General features: G+C 41.7%; 1 protein-coding gene and 1 long non-coding RNA gene across 9 annotated transcripts in view; one reads left to right on the forward strand and one right to left on the reverse strand.

Annotated features, from left to right (window-relative positions):
* Positions 1-23,257, reverse strand: part of msrb3 (methionine sulfoxide reductase B3) — a 95,227-nt gene that overhangs the window by 68,110 nt on the left and 3,860 nt on the right. Inside the window, exon 2 of the mRNA XM_052514436.1 lies at positions 4,537-4,677. Coding sequence (XP_052370396.1) covers positions 4,537-4,639 — 103 coding nt within the window. The 5' untranslated portion in view covers positions 4,640-4,677. The remainder of the gene's footprint in view (positions 1-4,536; positions 4,678-23,257) is intronic.
* Positions 2,861-4,021, forward strand: LOC127927756 (uncharacterized). 8 transcript variants are annotated; one of them, XR_008128963.1, is made up of 7 exons: positions 2,861-3,090; positions 3,134-3,242; positions 3,352-3,579; positions 3,651-3,688; positions 3,727-3,764; positions 3,802-3,839; positions 3,879-4,005. It is a non-coding gene; the product is annotated as an uncharacterized LOC127927756 (long non-coding RNA). The 8 variants fall into 8 exon arrangements; XR_008128955.1 differs by having other exon boundaries at positions 3,651-3,764; XR_008128962.1 differs by lacking the exon at positions 3,727-3,764.

Genomic DNA, 23,257 nt, shown 5'->3' on the forward strand with positions numbered 1-23,257 from the left:
TGGTCTCTGTGTGGAGTCAGACCGAGCAGAGGCAGTGTGGGGGTCTCTGTGAAGAGCAGTGAGTTATTCCATTAAGCAGAGGTCAGTGTGGTGGTCTCTGTGTGGAGTCAGACCGAGCAGAGCAGTCAGTTGGTGGTCCATTAGTCAGCAGAGGGTCAGTGTGGTGGTCTCTGTGTTATTCCATTAACCAACTGAAAAGGCAGACCGAGCAGAGCCTCAGTGTGGTGGTCTCCATGTGGAACCAACTGAAAAGCAGCGTCAGTGTGGTGGTCTGAGAAGAGTGAGTGAGTTAGCCATTAACCAACTGAAGAGCAGTGGGGCAGAGAAGAGCAGTGGTCTCTGTGTGGAGTCAGACCTGAGCAGAGAGCAGTGAGTGGTCTCATTAACCAACTGAAAAGGCAGTGTGGGGTCTTGTGTGGAGAAGACCAGCAGTTATTCCATTCAGTGTGGTGGTCTCTGTGGGAGTCAGACCGAGCAGAGTGTCAGTTGGTGGTCCATTAGTCAACTGAAAAGCCTCAGTGTGGTGGTTGTTCTGAGAAGAGTCAGTGAGTTATTCCATTAACCAACTGAAAAGGGTATTTGTAGCCACAAAACAGCGAATGAAATGAGTTATTCCATTCAACTGAAAAGGCAGGTCACAGAGGAATTAAACAGGTAAACAGGCTTCTGAGAAACATGTTATTCCATTAACCAACTGAATAAACAAACTAATAACTGAGAAGAATAAGTTAATTCCAGTTATTAACCAACTGAAAAGGCAGCAGGGGGTTTGTAGCTGAGAAGAGCAGTGAGTTATTCCATTAACCAACTGAAAAGGCAGAGGGGGTTTGTAGCTGAGAAGAGCAGTGAGTTATTCCATTAACCAACTGAAAAGGCAGAGGGGGTTTGTAGCTGAGAAGAGCAGTGAGTTATTCCATTAACCAACTGAAAAGGCAGAGGGGGTTTGTAGCTGAGAAGAGCAGTGAGTTATTCCATTAACCAACTGAAAAGGCAGAGGGGGTTTGTAGCTGAGAAGAGCAGTGAGTTATTCCATTAACCAACTGAAAAGGCAGAGGGGGGTTTGTAGCTGAGAAGAGCAGTGAGTTATTCCATTAACCAACTGAAAAGGCAGAGGGGGTTTGTAGCTGAGAAGAGCAGTGAGTTATTCCATTAACCAACTGAAAAGGCAGAGGGGGTTTGTAGCTGAGAAGAGCAGTGAGTTATTCCATTAACCAACTGAAAAGGCAGAGGGGGTTTGTAGCTGAGAAGAGCAGTGAGTTATTCCATTAACCAACTGAAAAGGCAGAGGGGGGTTTGTAGCTGAGAAGAGCAGTGAGTTATTCCATTAACCAACTGAAAAGGCAGAGGGGGTTTGTAGCTGAGAAGAGCAGTGAGTTATTCCATTAACCAACTGAAAAGGCAGAGGGGGGTTTGTAGCTGAGAAGAGCAGTGAGTTATTCCATTAACCAACTGAAAAGGCAGCCAGGGGGTTTGTAGCTGAGAAGAGCAGTGAGTTATTCCATTAACCAACTGAAAAGGCAGAGGGGGGTTTGTAGCTGAGAAGAGCAGTGAGTTATTCCATTAACCAACTGAAAAGGCAGAGGGGGGTTTGTAGCTGAGAAGAGCAGTGAGTTATTCCATTAACCAACTGAAAAGGCAGAGGGGGGTTTGTAGCTGAGAAGAGCAGTGAGTTATTCCATTAACCAACTGAAAAGGCAGAGGGGGGTTTGTAGCTGAGAAGAGCAGTGAGTTATTCCATTAACCAACTGAAAAGGCAGCGAGGGGGGTTTGTAGCTGAGAAGAGCAGTGAGTTATTCCATTAACCAACTGAAAAGGCAGAGGGGGTTTGTAGCTGAGAAGAGCAGTGAGTTATTCCATTAACCAACTGAAAAGGCAGAGGGGGTTTGTAGCTGAGAAGAGCAGTGAGTTATTCCATTAACCAACTGAAAAGGCAGCGAGGGGGTTTGTAGCTGAGAAGAGCAGTGAGTTATTCCATTAACCAACTGAAAAGGCAGAGGGGGGGTTTGTAGCTGAGAAGAGCAGTGAGTTATTCCATTAACCAACTGAAAAGGCAGAGGGGGGTTTGTAGCTGAGAAGAGCAGTGAGTTATTCCATTAACCAACTGAAAAGGCAGAGGGGGTTTGTAGCTGAGAAGAGCAGTGAGTTATTCCATTAACCAACTGAAAAGGCAGAGGGGGTTTGTAGCTGAGAAGAGCAGTGAGTTATTCCATTAACCAACTGAAAAGGCAGAGGGGGGGGGTTTGTAGCTGAGAAGAGCAGTGAGTTATTCCATTAACCAACTGAAAAGGCAGAGGGGGTTTGTAGCTGAGAAGAGCAGTGAGTTATTCCATTAACCAACTGAAAAGGCAGAGGGGGGTTGTAGCTGAGAAGAGCAGTGAGTTATTCCATTAACCAACTGAAAAGGCAGCCAGGGGGTTTGTAGTTGAGAAGAGCAGTGAGTTATTCCACACCCCACCACACCACACCACACCCCACCCCACCACACCCCACCACACCACACAGCGCCTAGCTCAACCTGAAGGGAGCCCACATGGCTTCAGAGTAACAGGCTTGGCATTGGTGATCAGGTGTAGCAGATTGAACCCCGACATGGCTGCTTCTGATTGGCTGCTCCTGTCTGCTGATTGGAGGAGAGAGAGAGGGAGGGGACACGCCCGACTGACACACCCTGTCTAGGAGGGAGGGAGGGATGGAGGGGAGGGGTGGGGGGCTATGCTACTCAGGCTGAGAGAGAGGGGCAGGGAGGGAGAGAGAGAGAGAGAAACAACAACACATGGGTCAAAGGTCACATTTCAATCACTGTACACTGTTAGACGGACAGACAGACGGGTCTGATACATCCACCGACCGACGTCCCACCTTTTTCATGCAGGGCTGATGCTGAAGGACGATTGGTTAACAGAGCTGATGCTGTAAGACGATTGGTTAACAGGGCTGATGCTGTAAGACGATTGGTTAACAGACAGACACACAGAGCCTTGAAGGACAGAGGCCATGTTGAAGACATTGATCCAGAATGAAATATTCCCCACAATTTGAAGTTGACCCAGAGGTGAGGATGAGACAGTTATAGGACGACATGGACCAGAGGTGAGGATGAGACAGTTATAGGACGACATGGACCAGAGGTGAGGATGAGACAGTTATAGGACGACATGGACCAGAGGTGAGGATGAGACAGTTATAGGACGACATGGACCAGAGGTGAGGATGAGACAGTTATAGGACGACATGGACCAGAGGTGAGGATGAGACAGTTATAGGACGACATGGATCAGAGGTGAGGATGAGACAGTTAAAGGACGACATGGACCAGAGGATGAGACAGTTATAGGACGACATGGACCAGAGGTGAGGATGAGACAGTTATAGGACGACATGGACCAGAGGTGAGGATGAGACAGTTATAGGACGACATGGACCAGAGGTGAGGATGAGACAGTTATAGGACGACATGGACCAGAGGTGAGGATGAGACAGTTATAGGACGACATGGACCAGAGGTGAGGATGAGACAGTTATAGGACGACATGGACCAGAGGTGAGGATGAGACAGTTATAGGACGACATGGACCAGAGGTGAGGATGAGACAGTTAAAGGACGACATGGACCAGAGGATGAGACAGTTATAGGACGACATGGATCAGAGGTGAGGATGAGACAGTTATAGGACGACATGGACCAGAGGTGAGGATGAGACAGTTAAAGGACGACATGGACCAGAGGTGAGGATGAGACAGTTATAGGACGACATGGATCAGAGGTGAGGATGAGACAGTTATAAACGACATGGACCAGAGGTGAGGATGAGACAGTTATAGGACGACATGGACCAGAGGTGAGGATGAGACAGTTAATAGGACGACATGGACCAGAGGTGAGGATGAGACAGTTAAAGGACAACATGGATCAGAATGTGATGGTCCATTATTACTACAGGAATATACAGAAATGTCATTATTATTGGTATATTATTTACATTAAGTATCATAATGTGATGCATGTCTGTCTATAAACCTCTGGACACTTCCTGGTTAAGTATCATATAATGTGATGCATGTCTGTCTCTAAACCTCTGGACACTTCCTGGTTAAGTATCATATAATGTGATGCATGTCTGTCTCTAAACCTCTGGACACTTCCTGGTTAAGTATCATATAATGTGATGCATGTCTGTCTCTAAACCTCTGGACACTTCCTGGTTAAGTATCATATAATGTGATGCATGTCTGTCTATAAACCTCTGGACACTTCCTGGTTAAGTATCATATAATGTGATGCATGTCTGTCTATAAACCTCTGGACACTTCCTGGTTAAGTATCATATAATGCTTCAAAACAATTCATTTTTCAAAACAACTGGAACCTTTTTCCCTGTTTGACCGCTAGGTTTTCTGGGTATTATGACGGCTCCATGGTGGGGCTCTATTTGCGCTGGCTGTAGCACCGGGGGGGGGACTGACATCATCTGATTCTACCCCCACCCAGTCCCTCTAACCGGGGGTTATGACATAGTCAAGCCGTGGTTACTCTACCTAGAAGAGTGGCAAGCAGCAGGGCCTTCTGGGGGGGGGTCCTGTTCTGTCTCAGGGACAACTGTAGAGCCACACGGCCCACACGCCTTAGCAGGACAGCCATGGCAGGGCAGGCACACGATCAGAGAAAGACAGACCAAGCTACAAGGAGAGAGAGAGAGCTGAGTAGGAGCGTGGTGTGTGTGATGTTGGACAGTGCCACACATTTCAGGACCTCACAGGTTACAAAGCAAAGCTGTCGTGGCGATACAGAGAGATTGATAGTGTGCGTGTGAGGGTACAGTGAGAGTTGTGTGTGTGTGTGTGTGTGTGTGTGTGTGTGTGTGTGTGAGGGTGTGTGTGTGTGTGTGTGAGGGTACAGTGAGTTAGTGTGTGGAGAGAGGGACATCTAGTGGTGAATCTGGAGATGTGATTATTAAGCAAGGCTTCACCTGCTGTGTGTGTGTGGTGTGGTGTGTGGTGTGTGTGGTATGGTGTGTGTGGTGTGTGTGGTATGGTGTGTGTGTGTGTGTGTGTGGTGTGTATGGTGTGTGTGTGTGTGAGTGTGTGTGTATGGTGTGTGTGTGTGTGGAGTGTGTGTGTGTGGTATGGTGTGTGTGTGTGTGTGTGGTGTGTATGGTGTGTGTGTGTGTGTGTGGTATGTGTGTGTGTGTGTGTCCGAGAGAGATATGCATAGATGGTTAGAACAAACCAAGCAGCCTTGACATGTTCCGGTAAACTAGAGTTGTAGATCTGTTATTTTCAGAATACTTGTTGAATACTTCAGTATATTAGTCACGACTAAAAAAAGGGCTTGCTGGTTTACTTTGAATTGTTGCTGTTGTTCGGATGAGGAGATGACATTCCTAGGATGAACTCAGCCGTCGAACCGCAGTACCAACATCTACCACCGGGTGGCAGAAGTAGAGAAGGAAACGAGACGACCTTTCAAAAGGTTCACAGCATTATGTAGGAGGTCCAATCGAAAGGGCTAACTGTCACTGGATCAAAACCTGATACATTTATCTGATTTATTATCATTTAAAATAAAATAAAAATTACATTTAAAACTGTTCTTAATTCATTTTTAAAACACATTTGCTATCTTTAAATGTTCTGATTGAGGTGAAGATACAGGGCCAGTGTTTCCCCACACTCAGTCCTCAGGACCCCAAGGGGTGCACATTTCTGTCCTCAGGACCCCAAGGGGAGCACGTTTCTGTCCTCAGGACCCCAAGGGGTGCACGTTTCTGTCCTCAGGGCCCCAAGGGGTGCACGTTTCTGTCCTCAGGGCCCCAAGGGGTGCACGTTTCTGTCCTCAGGACCCCAAGGGGTGCACGTTTCTGTCCTCAGGGCCCCAAGGGGTGCACGTTTCTGTCCTCAGGGCCCCAAGGGGTGCACGTTTCTGTTTGTGCCCCAGGGACACAGCGTATTCAAATCAGGATTAAGGGGTGATGATTTTAGTCCTGGACCCCAAGGGTGCACCCTTTGGGGTCCTCAGGACCCCAAGGGGTGCACGTTTCTGTCCTCAGGGCCCCAAGGGGAGCACCTTTCAGTCCTCAGGGCCCCAAGGGGTGCACCCTTGGGTTCCTCAGGACCCCAAGGGGTGACGTTTCAGTCCTCAGGGCCCCAAGGGGACACTCTCAGTCCTCAGGGCCCCAAGGGGTGCACGTTTCTGTCCTCAGGACCCCAAGGGGTGCACGTTTCTGTCCTCAGGGCCCCAAGGGGGCACGTTTCTGTCCTCAGGGCCCCAAGGGGGGCACGTTTCTGTCCTCAGGGCCCCAAGGGGGGCACGTTTCTGTCCTCAGGGCCCCAAGGGGGGCACGTTTCTGTCCTCAGGGCCCCAAGGGGGGCACGTTTCTGTCCTCAGGGCCCCAAGGGGTGCACGTTTCTGTCCTCAGGACCCCAAGGGGTGCACGTTTCTGTCCTCAGGACCCCAAGGGGGCACGTTTCTGTCCTCAGGGCCCCAAGGGGGGCACGTTTCTGTCCTCAGGGCCCCAAGGGGGCACGTTTCTGTCCTCAGGGCCCCAAGGGGGCACGTTTCAGTCCTCAGGGCCCCAAGGGGTGCACGTTTCAGTCCTCAGGGCCCCAAGGGGTGCACGTTTCAGTCCTCAGGACCCCAAGGGGTGCACGTTTCTGTCCTCAGGGCCCCAAGGGGTGCACGTTTCAGTCCTCAGGGCCCCAAGGGGTGCACGTTTCAGTCCTCAGGGCCCCAAGGGGTGCACGTTTCTGTCCTCAGGGCCCCAAGGGGTGCACGTTTCTGTCCTCAGGGCCCCAAGGGGTGCACGTTTCTGTCCTCAGGGCCCCAAGGGGTGCACGTTTCTGTCCTCAGGGCCCCAAGGGGTGCACGTTTCTGTCCTCGGGGCCCCAAGGGGTGCACGTTTCTGTCCTCGGGGCCCCAAGGGGTGCACGTTTCTGTCCTCGGGGCCCCAAGGGGTGCACGTTTCTGTCCTCGGGGCCCCAAGGGGTGCACGTTTCTGTCCTCAGGGCCCCAAGGGGGGCACGTTTCTGTCCTCGGGGCCCCAAGGGGGGCACGTTTCTGTCCTCGGGGCCCCAAGGGGAGCACGTTTCAGTCCTCAGGGCCCCAAGGGGGCACGTTTCTGTCCTCAGGGAACCCAAGGGGGCACGTTTCTGTCCTCAGGGCCCCAAGGGGGCACGTTTCTGTCCTCAGGGAACCCAAGGGGGCACGTTTCTGTCCTCAGGGGGGGCCCCAAGGGGGCACGTTTCTGTCCTCAGGGCCCCAAGGGGGCACGTTTCTGTCCCAGGGCCCCAAGGGGGCACGTTTCTGTCCTCAGGGCCCCAAGGGGGCACGTTTCTGTCCTCAGGGCCCCAAGGGGTGCACGTTTCTGTCCTCGGGGCCCCAAGGGGTGCACGTTTCTGTCCTCGGGGCCCCAAGGGGTGCACGTTTCTGTCCTCGGGGCCCCAAGGGGTGCACGTTTCTGTCCTCAGGGCCCCAAGGGGTGCACGTTTCTGTCCTCAGGGCCCCAAGGGGTGCACGTTTCTGTCCTCAGGACGCCCAAGGGGTGCACATTTCTGTCCTCAGGACCCCAAGGGGTGCACGTTTCTGTTTGTGCCCCAGCACGACACAGCGTATTCAAATAATTAAAGCTTGATGATTTTAGTGCTGGAGCACAAACCGAAACGTGCACCCCTTGGGTTCCTGAGGACAGAAACGTGCACCCCTTGGGGCCCTGAGGACAGAAACGTGCAAACCCTGAGGACAGAAAAGGACCATTGGGTTCCTGAGGACCAGAAACGTACCAGTTCCCTTGGGGCCCTGAGGACAGAAACGTGCACCCCTTGGGTTCCTGAGGACAGAAACATGCACCCCTTGGGTTCCTGAGGACAGAAACGTGCCCCCCCCTTGGGGCCCTGAGGACAGAAACGTGCACCCCTTGGGTTCCTAAGGGGAAACCCTGAAGTAGGCGAAAAGGACCATTTTGTTGTTGAGAAACGACCAAAACAAGCCGAAATACCAGTTCAAAGACCTCGCAGTAACGTAGCTGCAGACAAAACTGGATGAAGCTGAACGCCACAAAAATGTGTGAGGAGGTGGACGTGATAAACAAAAGTTAGCCTAGCTAGCTGGCTTCTTCTGGAACTAATATAGAACTACTATGGCCTTATATAGAGCTGAGGCAGAGCTCTGCGGCTGGACTAAAGCTGAGTGCTCTCTCTCCCCCTAAAGAGACAGAAACAGTCCCAAGGGACCCAGACAATCAACCTTCAGCTCAGCGAACACTGTATTCTGCTCCCAGTACAGCAGCTCTCCTGGAACAACAGAAAGACAAGTCTGCTGGTACTATTAGACTGATAGATACTGTAGTCTACTATTAGACTGATAGAATACTGTAGTCTACTATTAGACTGATAGAATCCTGTAGTCTACTATTAGACTGATAGAATACTGTAGTCTACTATTAGACTGATAGAATACTGTAGTCTACTATTAGACTGATATAATACTGTAGTCTACTATTAGACTGATATAATACTGTAGTCTACTATTAGACTGATAGAATACTGTAGTCTACTATTAGACTGATATAATACTGTAGTCTACTATTAGACTGATATAATACTGTAGTCTACTATTAGACTGATAGAATACTGTAGTCTACTATTAGACTGATAGAATCCTGTAGTCTACTATTAGACTGATAGAATACTGTAGTCTACTATTAGACTGATAGAATACTGTAGTCTACTATTAGACTGATATAATACTGTAGTCTACTATTAGACTGATAGAATACTGTAGTCTACTATTAGACTGATAGAATACTGTAGTCTACTATTAGACTGATAGAATACTGTAGTCTACTATTAGACTGATAGAATACTGTAGTCTACTATTAGACTGATAGAATACTGTAGTCTACTATTAGACTGATAGAATACTGTAGTCTACTATTAGACTGATAGAATACTGTAGTCTACTATTAGACTGATAGAATACTGAGTCTACTAGAATACTGTAGTCTACTATTAGACTGATAGAATACTGTAGTCTACTATTAGACTGATAGAATACTGTAGTCTACTATTAGACTGATAGAATACTGTAGTCTACTATTAGACTGATAGAATACTGTAGTCTACTATTAGACTGATAGAATACTGTAGTCTACTATTAGACTGATAGAATACTGTAGTCTACTATTAGACTGATAGAATACTGTAGTCTACTATTAGACTGATAGAATACTGTAGTCTACTATTAGACTGATAGAATACTGTAGTCTACTATTAGACTGATAGAATACTGTAGTCTACTATTAGACTGATAGAATACTGTAGTCTACTATTAGACTGATAGAATACTGTAGTCTACTATTAGACTGATAGAATACTGTAGTCTACTATTAGACTGATAGAATACTGTAGTCTACTATTAGACTGATAGAATACTGTAGTCTACTATTAGACTGATAGAATACTGTAGTCTACTATTAGACTGATAGAATACTGTAGTCTACTATTAGACTGATAGAATACTGTAGTCTACTATTAGACTGATAGAATACTGTAGTCTACTATTAGACTGATAGAATACTGTAGTCTACTATTAGACTGATAGAATACTGTAGTCTACTATTAGACTGATAGAATACTGTAGTCTACTATTAGACTGATAGAATACTGTAGTCTACTATTAGACTGTAGTCTACTATTAGACTGATAGAATACTGTAGTCTACTATTAGACTGATAGAATACTGTAGTCTCTATTAGACTGATTAGATACTGTCTACTATTAGACTGATAATACTGTAGTCTACTATTAGACTGATAGAATACTGTAGTCTACTATTAGACTGATAGAATACTGTAGTCTACTATTAGACTGATAGAATACTGTAGTCTACTATTAGACTGATAGAATACTGTAGTCTACTATTAGACTGATAGAATACTGTAGTCTACTATTAGACTGATAGAATACTGTAGTCTACTATTAGACTGATAGAATACTGTAGTCTACTATTAGACTGAGAATACTGTAGTCTACTATTAGACTGATAGAATACTGTAGTCTACTATTAGACTGATAGAATACTGTAGTCTACTATTAGACTGATAGAATACTGTAGTCTACTATTAGACTGATAGAATACTGTAGTCTACTATTAGACTGATAGAATACTGTAGTCTACTATTAGACTGATAGAATACTGTAGTCTACTATTAGACTGAGAATACTGTAGTCTACTATTAGACTGATAGAATACTGTAGTCTACTGATATACTGTAGTCTACTATTAGACTGATAGAATACTGTAGTCTACTATTAGACTGATAGAATACTGTAGTCTACTATTAGACTGATAGAATACTGTAGTCTACTATTAGACTGATAGAATACTGTAGTCTACTATTAGACTGATAGAATACTGTAGTCTACTATTAGACTGATAGAATACTGTAGTCTACTATTAGACTGATAGAATACTGTAGTCTACTATTAGACTGATAGAATACTGTAGTCTACTATTAGACTGAGAATACTGTAGTCTACTATTAGACTGATAGAATACTGTAGTCTACTATTAGACTGATAGAATACTGTAGTCTACTATTAGACTGATAGAATACTGTAGTCTACTATTAGACTGTAGTCTACTATTAGACTGATAGAATCCTGTAGTCTACTATTAGACTGATAGAATACTGTAGTCTACTATTAGACTGATAGAATACTGTAGTCTACTATTAGACTGATAGAATACTGTAGTCTACTATTAGACTGATAGAATACTGTAGTCTACTATTAGACTGATAGAATACTGTAGTCTACTATTAGACTGATAGAATACTGTAGTCTACTATTAGACTGATAGAGTCTACTATTAGACTGATAGAATACTGTAGTCTACTATTAGACTGATAGAATACTGTAGTCTACTATTAGACTGATAGAATACTGTAGTCTACTAGACTGATAGAATACTGTAGTCTACTATTAGACTGATAGAATACTGTAGTCTACTATACTGTAGTCTACTATTAGACTGATAGTCTACTATTACTGTAGAATCTACTATTAGACTGATAGAATACTGTAGTCTACTATTAGACTGATAGAATACTGTAGTCTACTATTAGACTAGTCTACTATTAGACTGATAGAATACTGTAGTCTACTATTAGACTGATAGAATACTGTAGTCTACTATTAGACTGATATAATACTGTAGTCTACTATTAGACTGATATAATACTGTAGTCTACTATTAGACTGATAGAATACTGTCGTCTACTATTAGACTGATATTAGACTGATAGAATACTGTAGTCTACTATTAGACTGATATTAGACTGATAGAATACTGTAGTCTACTATTAGACTGATAGAATACTGTAGTCTACTATTAGACTGATATTAGACTGATAGAATCCTGTAGTCTACTATTAGACTGATAGAATACTGTAGTCTACTATTAGACTGATAGAATACTGTAGTCTACTATTAGACTGATATAATACTGTAGTCTACTATTAGACTGATATAATACTGTAGTCTACTATTAGACTGATAGAAGTCTACTATTAGACTAGTCTACTATTAGACTGATAGAATACTGTAGTCTACTATTAGACTGAGAGAATACTGTAGTCTACTATTAGACTGATAGAATACTGTAGTCTACTATTAGATTAGAATACTGTAGTCTACTATTAGACTGATAGAATACTGTAGTCTACTATTAGACTGATAGAATACTGTAGTCTACTATTAGACTGATAGAATACTGTAGTCTACTATTAGACTGATAGAATACTGTAGTCTACTATTTAGACTGATACTGATAGAATACTGTAGTCTACTATTAGACTATTAGTCTACTATTAGACTGATAGAATACTGTAGTCTACTACTATTAGACTGATAGAATACTGTAGTCTACTATTAGACTGAGAATAAGTCTACTATTACTATTAGACTGATAGAATACTGTAGTCTACTATTAGACTGATAGAATACTGTAGTCTACTATTAGACTGTAGTCTAGTCTACTATTAGACTGATAGAATACTGTAGTCTACTATTAGACTGATAGAATACTGTAGTCTACTATTAGACTGATAGAATACTGTAGTCTACTATTAGACTGATAGAATACTGTAGTCTACTATTAGACTGATAGAATACTGTAGTCTACTATTAGACTGATAGAATACTGTAGTCTACTATTAGACTGATAGAATACTGTATGTAGTCTACTATTAGACTGATAGAATAGTGTAGTCTACTATTAGACTGATAGAATACTGTAGTCTACTATTAGACTGATAGAATACTGTAGTCTACTATTAGACTGATAGAATACTGTAGTCTACTATTAGACTGATAGAATAGTGTAGTCTACTATTAGACTGATAGAATACTGTAGTCTACTATTAGACTGATAGAATACTGTAGTCTACTATTAGACTGATAGAATACTGTAGTCTACTATTAGACTGATAGAATACTGTAGTCTACTATTAGACTGATAGAATACTGTAGTCTACTATTAGACTGATAGAATACTGTAGTCTACTATTAGACTGATAGAATAAGTCTACTATTAGACTAGTCTACTATTAGACTGAGAATACTGTAGTCTACTATTAGACTGATAGAATACTGTAGTCTACTATTAGACTGATAGAATACTGTAGTCTACTATTAGACTGATAGAATACTGTAGTCTACTATTAGACTGATAGAATACTGTAGTCTACTATTAGACTGATAGAATACTGTAGTCTACTATTAGACTGATAGAATACTGTAGTCTACTATTAGACTGATAGAATACTGTAGTCTACTATTAGACTGATAGAATACTGTAGTCTACTATTAGACTGTAGTCTACTATTAGACTGATAGAATCCTGTAGTCTACTATTAGACTGATAGAATACTGTAGTCTACTATTAGACTGATAGAATACTGTAGTCTACTATTAGACTGATAGGATACTGTAGTCTACTATTAGACTGATAGAATACTGTAGTCTACTATTAGACTGAGAATACTATAGTATACTATTAGACTGAGAGAATACTGTAGTCTACTATTAGACTGAGAGAATACTGTAGTCTACTATTAGACTGATAGAATAGTGTAGTCTACTATTAGACTGATAGAATACTGTAGTCTACTATTAGACTGATAGAATACTGTAGTCTACTATTAGACTGAGAGAATACTGTAGTCTACTATTAGACTGAGAGAATACTGTAGTCTACTATTAGACTGATAGAATACTGTAGTCTACTATTAGACTGATAGAATAGTGTAGTCTACTATTAGACTGATAGAATACTGTAGTCTACTATTAGACTGATAGAATACTGTAGTCTACTATTAGACTGATAGAATACTGTATGTAGTCTACTATTAGACTGATAGAATAGTGTAGTCTACTATTAGACTGATAGAATAGTGTAGTCTACTATTAGACTGATAGAATACTGTAGTCTACTATTAGACTGAGAATACTGTAGTCTACTATTAGACTGATAGAATACTGTAGTCTACTATTAGACTGATAGAATACTGTAGTCTACTATTAGACTGTAGTCTACTATTAGACTGATAGAATACTGTAGTCTACTATTAGACTGAGAATACTATAGTATACTATTAGACTGATAGAATACTGTAGTCTACTATTAGACTGATAGAATACTGTAGTCTACTATTAGACTGATAGAATACTGTAGTCTACTATTAGACTGATAGAATACTGTAGTCTACTATTAGACTGATAGAATACTGTAGTCTACTATTAGACTGATAGAATACTGTAGTCTACTATTAGACTGATAGAATACTGTAGTCTACTATTAGACTGATAGAATACTGTAGTCTACTATTAGACTGATAGAATACTGTAGTCTACTATTAGACTGATAGATACTGTAGAATACTGTAGTCTACTATTAGACTGATAGAATACTGTAGTCTACTATTAGACTGATAGAATACTGTAGTCTACTATTAGACTGATAGAATACTGTAGTCTACTATTAGACTGATAGAATACTGTAGTCTACTATTAGACTGATAGAATACTGTAGTCTACTATTAGACTGATAGAATACTGTAGTCTACTATTAGACTGATAGAATACTGTAGTCTACTATTAGACTGATAGAATACTGTAGTCTACTATTAGACTGATAGAATACTGTAGTCTACTATTAGACTGATAGAATACTGTAGTCTACTATTAGACTGATAGAATACTGTAGTCTACTATTAGACTGATAGAATACTGTAGTCTACTATTAGACTGATAGAATACTGTAGTCTACTATTAGACTGATAGAATACTGTAGTCTACTATTAGACTGATAGAATACTGTAGTCTACTATTACTATTAGATACTGTAGTCTAGAATTAGACTGATAGAATACTGTAGTCTACTATTAGACTGATAGAATACTGTAGTCTACTATTAGACTGATAGAATACTGTAGTCTACTATTAGACTGATAGAATACTGTAGTCTACTATTAGACTAGTCTACTATTAGACTGATAGAATACTGTAGTCTACTATTAGACTGATAGAATACTGTAGTCTACTATTAGACTGATAGAATACTGTAGTCTACTATTAGACTGATAGAATACTGTAGTCTACTATTAGACTGAATACTGTAGAATACTGATAGAATCTACTATTAGACTGATAGAATACTGTAGTCTACTATTAGACTGATATAATACTGTAGTCTACTATTAGACTGATAGTAGTCTACTATTAGACTGATAGAATACTGTAGTCTACTATTAGACTGATAGAATACTGTAGTCTACTATTAGACTGATAGAATACTGTAGTCTAGAATACTATTAGACTGATAGAATACTGTAGTCTACTATTAGACTGATAGAATACTGTAGTCTCTACTATTACTATTAGACTGAATAGTAATACTATTAGACTGATATAATCTAGTCTACTATTAGACTGATAGAATACTGTAGTCTACTATTAGACTGATAGAATACTGTAGTCTACTATTAGACTGATAGAATACTGTAGTCTACTATTAGACTGATAGAATACTGTAGTCTACTATTAGACTGATAGAATACTGTAGTCTACTATTAGACTGATAGAATACTGTAGTCTACTATTAGACTGATAGAATACTGTAGTCTACTATTAGACTGATAGAATACTGTAGTCTACTATTAGACTGTAGTCTACTATTAGACTGATAGAATACTGTAGTCTACTATTAGACTGATAGAATACTGTAGTCTACTATTAGACTGATAGAATACTGTAGTCTACTATTAGACTGATAGATACTGTAGTCTACTATTAGACTGATAGAATACTGTAGTCTACTATTAGACTGATAGAATACTGTAGTCTACTATTAGACTGATATTAGACTGATAGAATACTGTAGTCTACTATTAGACTGATAGAATACTGTAGTCTACTATTAGACTGATATTAGACTGATAGAATCCTGTAGTCTACTATTAGACTGATAGAATACTGTAGTCTACTATTAGACTGATAGAATACTGTAGTCTACTATTAGACTGATATAATACTGTAGTCTACTATTAGACTGATAGAATACTGTAGTCTACTATTAGACTGATAGAATACTGTAGTCTACTATTAGACTGATAGAATACTGTAGTCTACTATTAGACTGATAGAATACTGTAGTCTACTATTAGACTGACTACTGAGAATACTGTAGTCTACTATTAGACTGATAGAATACTGTAGTCTACTATTAGACTGATAGAATACTGTAGTCTACTATTAGACTGATAGAATACTGTAGTCTACTATTAGACTGATAGAATACTGTAGTCTACTATTAGACTGATAGTCTACTATAGACTGATAGAATACTGTAGTCTACTATTAGACTGATAGAATACTGTAGTCTACTATTAGATAGAATACTGTAGTCTACTATTAGACTGATATTAGAATACTGTAGTCTACTATTAGACTGATAGAATACTGTAGTCTACTATTAGACTGATAGAATAGTAGTCTACTATTACTGATAGAATACTGTAGTCTCTACTATTAGACTGACTAGAATACTGTAGTCTACTATTAGACTGATAGAATACTGTAGTCTACTATTAGACTGATAGAATACTGTAGTCTACTATTAGACTGATAGAATACTGTATGTAGTCTACTATTAGACTGATAGAATAGTGTAGTCTACTATTAGACTGATAGAATACTGTAGTCTACTATTAGACTGATAGAATACTGTAGTCTACTATTAGACTGATAGAATAGTGTATGTAGTCTACTATTAGACTGATAGAATAGTGTAGTCTACTATTAGACTGATAGAATACTGTAGTCTACTATTAGACTGATAGAATACTGTAGTCTACTATTAGACTGAATACTGTAGTCTACTATTAGACTGATAGAATACTGTAGTCTACTATTAGACTGAGTCTACTATTAGACTGATAGAATACTGTAGTCTACTATTAGACTGATAGAATACTGTAGTCTACTATTAGACTGATAGAATACTGTAGTCTACTATTAGACTATTAGTAGTCTACTATTAGACTGATAGAATACTGTAGTCTACTATTAGTCTACTATTGATAGAATACTGTAGTCTACTATTAGACTGATAGAATACTGTAGTCTACTATTAGACTGTCTACTATTAGAATACTGACTGAGAATAGTCTACTATTAGACTGATAGAATACTGTAGTCTACTATTAGACTGAGAATACTGTAGTCTACTATTAGACTGATAGAATACTGTAGTCTACTATTAGACTGATAGAATACTGTAGTCTACTATTAGACTGATAGAATACTGTAGTCTACTATTAGACTGATAGAATACTGTAGTCTACTATTAGACTGATAGAATACTGTAGTCTACTATTAGACTGATAGAATACTGTAGTCTACTATTAGACTGATAGAATACTGTAGTCTACTATTAGACTGATAGAATACTGTAGTCTACTATTAGACTGATAGAATACTGTAGTCTACTATTAGACTAGAATACTAGTCTACTATTAGACTGATAGAATACTGTAGTCTACTATTAGACTGATAGAATACTGTAGTCTACTATTAGACTGATAGAATACTGTAGTCTACTATTAGACTGATAGAATACTGTAGTCTACTATTAGACTGATAGAATACTGTAGTCTACTATTAGACTGATAGAATACTGTAGTCTACTATTAGACTGATAGATAGAATACTGTAGTCTACTATTAGACTGATAGAATACTGTAGTCTACTATTAGACTGATAGAATACTGTAGTCTACTATTAGACTGATAGAATACTGTAGTCTACTATTAGACTGATAGAATACTGTAGTCTACTATTAGACTGATAGAATACTGTAGTCTACTATAGACTAGACTGTCTACTATTAGAATACTGTAGTCTACTATTAGACTGATAGAATACTGTAGTCTACTATTAGACTGATAGAATACTGTAGTCTACTATTAGACTGATAGAATACTGTAGTCTACTATTAGACTGATAGAATACTGTAGTCTACTATTAGACTGATAGAATAGTCTACTATTAGACTGTAGAATACTATTAGACTGATAGAAGTCTACTATTAGACTGATAGAATCTACTATTAGACTGATAGAATACTGATAGAATAGTCTACTATTAGACTGATAGAATACTGTAGTCTACTATTAGACTGATAGAATACTGTAGTCTACTATTAGACTGATAGAATACTGTAGTCTACTATTAGACTGATAGAATACTGTAGTCTACTATTAGACTGATAGAATACTGTAGTCTACTATTAGACTGATAGAATACTGTAGTCTACTATTAGACTGATAGAATACTGTAGTCTACTATTAGACTGATAGAATACTGTAGTCTACTATTAGACTGATAGAATACTGTAGTCTACTATTAGACTGATAGAATACTGTAGTCTACTATTAGACTGATAGAATACTGTAGTCTACTATTAGACTGATAGAATACTGTAGTCTACTATTAGACTGATAGAATACTGTAGTCTACTATTAGACTGATAGAATACTGTAGTCTACTATTAGACTGATAGACTGTATACTGTAGTCTACTATTAGACTGATAGAATACTGTAGTCTACTATTAGACTGATAGAATACTGTAGTCTACTATTAGACTGATAGAATACTGTAGTCTACTATTAGACTGATAGAATACTGTAGTCTACTATTAGACTGATAGAATACTGTAGTCTACTATTAGACTGATAGAATACTGTAGTCTACTATTGACTGATAGAATCTACTATTAGACTGATAGAATACTGTAGTCTACTATTAGACTGATAGAATACTGTAGTCTACTATTAGACTGATAGAATACTGTAGTCTACTATTAGACTGAGAATACTGTAGTCTACTATTAGACTGATAGAATACTGTAGTCTACTATTAGACTGAGAGAATACTGTAGTCTACTATTAGACTGATAGAATACTGTAGTCTACTATTAGACTGATAGAATAGTGTAGTCTACTATTAGACTGATAGAATACTGTAGTATACTATTAGACTGATAGAATACTGTAGTCTACTATTAGACTGATAGAATACTGTAGTCTACTATTAGACTGATAGAATACTGTAGTCTACTATTAGAATGATAGAATAGCAGGCTACAGTATTCTATTATTAGACTCCTGTAGAAAATCAAATCATATTTTTGTAAAGTATCCCATCCTATAGGACAGTATCAATTAAAATTATCTTCAAAATGATTAATATATTTTCAATTTGGTACATTTAATTTTGTAGCCTACACTTCCATTGATTTTGATGTTTCTTAAGCTTGTTACCAACTATTTAACATGGCTAACGGCTACAGTACGTCCACATGGCTAACGGCTACAGTACGTCCACATGGCTAACGGCTACAGTACGTCCACATGGCTAACGGCTACAGAATACGTCTACTATTAGACCTACATGGCTAACGGCTACAGTATTCTATTATTAGACTCCCACATATTTTTGGCTAACGTATCAATTAAAATTATCTTCAAAATGATTAATATATTTTCAATTTGGTACATTTAATTTGTAGCCCACATTGATTTTGGCTAACGGCTATTTAACAGTACGCCCACATGGCTAACGGCTACAGTACGTCCACATGGCTAACGGCTACAGTACGTCCACATGGCTAACGGCTACAGTACGTCCACATGGCTAACGGCTACAGTACGTCCACATGGCTAACGGCTACAGTACGTCCACATGGCTAACGGCTACAGTACGCCCACATGGCTAACGGCTACCACGCCCACATGGCTAACGGCTACAGTACGTCCACATGGCTAACGGCTACAGTACGTCCACATGGCTAACGGCTACAGTACGTCCACGTGGCTAACGGCTACAGTACGTCCACGTGGCTAACGGCTACAGTACGTCCACGTGGCTAACGGCTACAGTACGTCCACGTGGCTAACGGCTACAGTACGTCCACGTGGCTAACGGCTACAGTACGTCCACGTGGCTAACGGCTACAGTACGTCCACGTGGCTAACGGCTACAGTACGTCCACGTGGCTAACGGCTACAGTACGTCCACATGGCTAACGGCTACAGTATGTCCACATGGCTACAGTACGCCCACGTGGCTAACGGCAGTACGCCCACATGGCTAACGGCTACAGTATGTCCACATGGCTAACGGCTACAGTACGTCCACATGGCTAACGGCTACAGTACGTCCACATGGCTAACATGGCTAACAGTACGTCCACATGGCTAACGGCTACAGTACGTCCACATGGCTAACGGCTACAGTGTGTCCACATGGCTAACGGCTACAGTGTGTCCACATGGCTAACGGCTACAGTGTGTCCACATGGCTAACGGCTACAGTACGTCCACATGGCTAAGTGTGTCCACATGGCTAACGGCTACAGTACGTCCACATGGCTAACGGCTACAGTACGTCCACATGGCTAACGGCTACAGTACGTCCACATGGCTAACGGCTACAGTATGTCCACATGGCTAACGGCTACAGTATGTCCACATGGCTAACGGCTACAGTATGTCCACATGGCTAACGGCTACAGTATGTCCACATGGCTAACGGCTACAGTATGTCCACATGGCTAACGGCTACAGTACGTCCACATGGCTAACGGCTACAGTACGTCCACATGGCTAACGGCTACAGTACGTCCACATGGCTAACGGCTACAGTACGTCCACATGGCTAACGGCTACAGTACGTCCACATGGCTAACGGCTACAGTACGTCCACATGGCTAACGGCTACAGTACGTCCACATGGCTAACGGCTACAGTACGTCCACATGGCTAACGGCTACAGTACGTCCACATGGCTAACGGCTACAGTACGTCCACATGGCTAACGGCTACAGTACGTCCACATGGCTAACGGCTACAGTACGTCCACATGGCTAACGGCTACAGTGTGTCCACATGGCTAACGGCTACAGTGTGTCCACATGGCTAACGGCTACAGTATGTCCACATGGCTAACGGCTACAGTATGTCCACATGGCTAACGGCTACAGTATGTCCACATGGCTAACGGCTACAGTATGTCCACATGGCTAACGGCTACAATATGTCCACATGGCTAACGGCTACAATATGTCCACATGGCTAACGGCTACAGTATGTCCACATGGCTAACGGCTACAGTATGTCCACATGGCTAACGGCTACAATATGTCCACATGGCTAACGGCTACAGTATGTCCACATGGCTAACGGCTACAGTATGTCCACATGGCTAACGGCTACAGTATGTCCACATGGCTAACGGCTACAATATGTCCACATGGCTAACGGCTACAGTACGTCCACATGGCTAACGGCTACAGTACGTCCACATGGCTAACGGCTACAGTACGTCCACATGGCTAACGGCTACAGTACGTCCACATGGCTAACGGCTACAGTACGTCCACATGGCTAACGGCTACAGTACGTCTACATGGCTAACGGCTACAGTACGTCCACATGGCTAACGGCTACAGTACGTCCACATGGCTAACGGCTACAGTATGTCCACATGGCTAACGGCTACAGTATGTCCACATGGCTAACGGCTACAGTATGTCCACATGGCTAACGGCTACAATATGTCCACATGGCTAACGGCTACAGTACATCTACATGGCTAACGGCTACAGTATGTCCACATGGCTAACGGCTACAGTATGTCCACATGGCTAACGGCTACAGTACGTCCACATGGCTAACGGCTACAATATGTCCACATGGCTAACGGCTACAATATGTCCACATGGCTAACGGCTACAGTACGTCCACATGGCTAACGGCTACAGTACGTCCACATGGCTAACGGCTACAGTACGTCTACATGGCTAACGGCTACAATATGTCCACATGGCTAACGGCTACAGTATGTCCACATGGCTAACGGCTACAGTATGTTGATGCAGTAGTAGAATGGCAGCATTGGGACTGAGCACAGCAGGCAGGCAAGCAGTGATTATTGTGCCAAGTAGCCTTTGTTTTGGACACAATGAACAATAACTGCTGAAGGAGAGGGCCATCCTATCCAAACCCTCTTAATTAAGGAGGCCTGGGCTATCCAAGCTAACAGTCCAAACCCTCTTTAGAAGGACTGGACTATCCAAGCTAACAGTCCAAACCCTCTTAATTAAGAAGGCCTGGGCTATCCAAGCTAACAATCCAAACCCTCTTAATTAAGAAGGCCTGGGCTATCCAAGCTAACAGTCCAAACCCTCTTAATTAAGGAGGCCTGGGCTATCCAAGCTAACAGTCCAAACCCTCTTAATTAAGGAGGCCTGGGCTATCCAAGCTAACAGTCCAAACCCTCTTAATTAAGGAGGCCTGGGCTATCCAAGCTAACAGTCCAAACCCTCTTTAGAAGGCCTGGGCTATCCAAGCTAACAGTCCAAACCCTCTTAATTAAGAAGGCATGGGCTATCCAAGCTAACAGTCCAAACCCTCTTAATTAAGGAGGCCTGGGCTATCCAAGCTAACAGTCCAAACCCTCTTTAGAAGGCCTGGGCTATCCAAGCTAACAGTCCAAACCCTCTTTAGAAGGCCTGGGCTATCCAAGCTAACAGTCCAAACCCTCTTAATTAAGGAGGCCTGGGCTATCCAAGCTAACAGTCCAAACCCTCTTTAGAAGGACTGGACTATCCAAGCTAACAGTCCAAACCCTCTTAATTAAGAAGGCCTGGGCTATCCAAGCTAACAGTCCAAACCCTCTTAATTAAGGAGGCCTGGGCTATCCAAGCTAACAGTCCAAACCCTCTTTAGAAGGCCTGGGCTATCCAAGCTAACAGTCCAAACCCTCTTTAGAAGGCCTGGGCTATCCAAGCTAACAGTCCAAACCCTCTTAATTAAGGAGGCCTGGGCTATCCAAGCTAACAGTCCAAACCCTCTTTAGAAGGACTGGACTATCCAAGCTAACAGTCCAAACCCTCTTAATTAAGAAGGCCTGGGCTATCCAAGCTAACAGTCCAAACCCTCTTAATTAAGGAGGCCTGGGCTATCCAAGCTAACAGTCCAAACCCTCTTAATTAAGAAGGCATGGGCTATCCAAGCTAACAGTCCAAACCCTCTTATTTAAGAAGGCCTGGGCTATCCAAGCTAACAGTCCAAACCCTCTTAATTAAGGAGGCCTGGGCTATCCAAGCTAACAGTCCAAACCCTCTTAATTAAGGAGGCCTGGGCTATCCAAGCTAACAGTCCAAACCCTCTTAATTAAGGAGGCCTGGGCTATCCAAGCTAACAGTCCAAACCCTCTTAATTAAGGAGGCCTGGGCTATCCAAGCTAACAGTCCAAACCCTCTTAATTAAGAAGGCCTGGGCTATCCAAGCTAACAGTCCAAACCCTCTTAATTAAGGAGGCCTGGGCTATCCAAGCTAACAGTCCAAACCCTCTTAATTAAGAAGGCCTGGGCTATCCAAGCTAACAGTCCAAACCCTCTTAATTAAGAAGGCCTGGGCTATCCAAGCTAACAATCCAAACCCTCTTAATTAAGGAGGCCTGGGCTATCCAAGCTAACAGTCCAAACCCTCTTAATTAAGGAGGCCTGGGCTATCCAAGCTAACAGTCCAAACCCTCTTAATTAAGAAGGCCTGGGCTATCCAAGCTAACAGTCCAAACCCTCTTAATTAAGGAGGCCTGGGCTATCCAAGCTAACAGTCCAAACCCTCTTTAGAAGG

This window comes from Oncorhynchus keta, unplaced genomic scaffold (assembly GCF_023373465.1).
Source record: "Oncorhynchus keta strain PuntledgeMale-10-30-2019 unplaced genomic scaffold, Oket_V2 Un_scaffold_17573_pilon_pilon, whole genome shotgun sequence".
Lineage (NCBI taxonomy): Eukaryota > Metazoa > Chordata > Actinopteri > Salmoniformes > Salmonidae > Oncorhynchus > Oncorhynchus keta.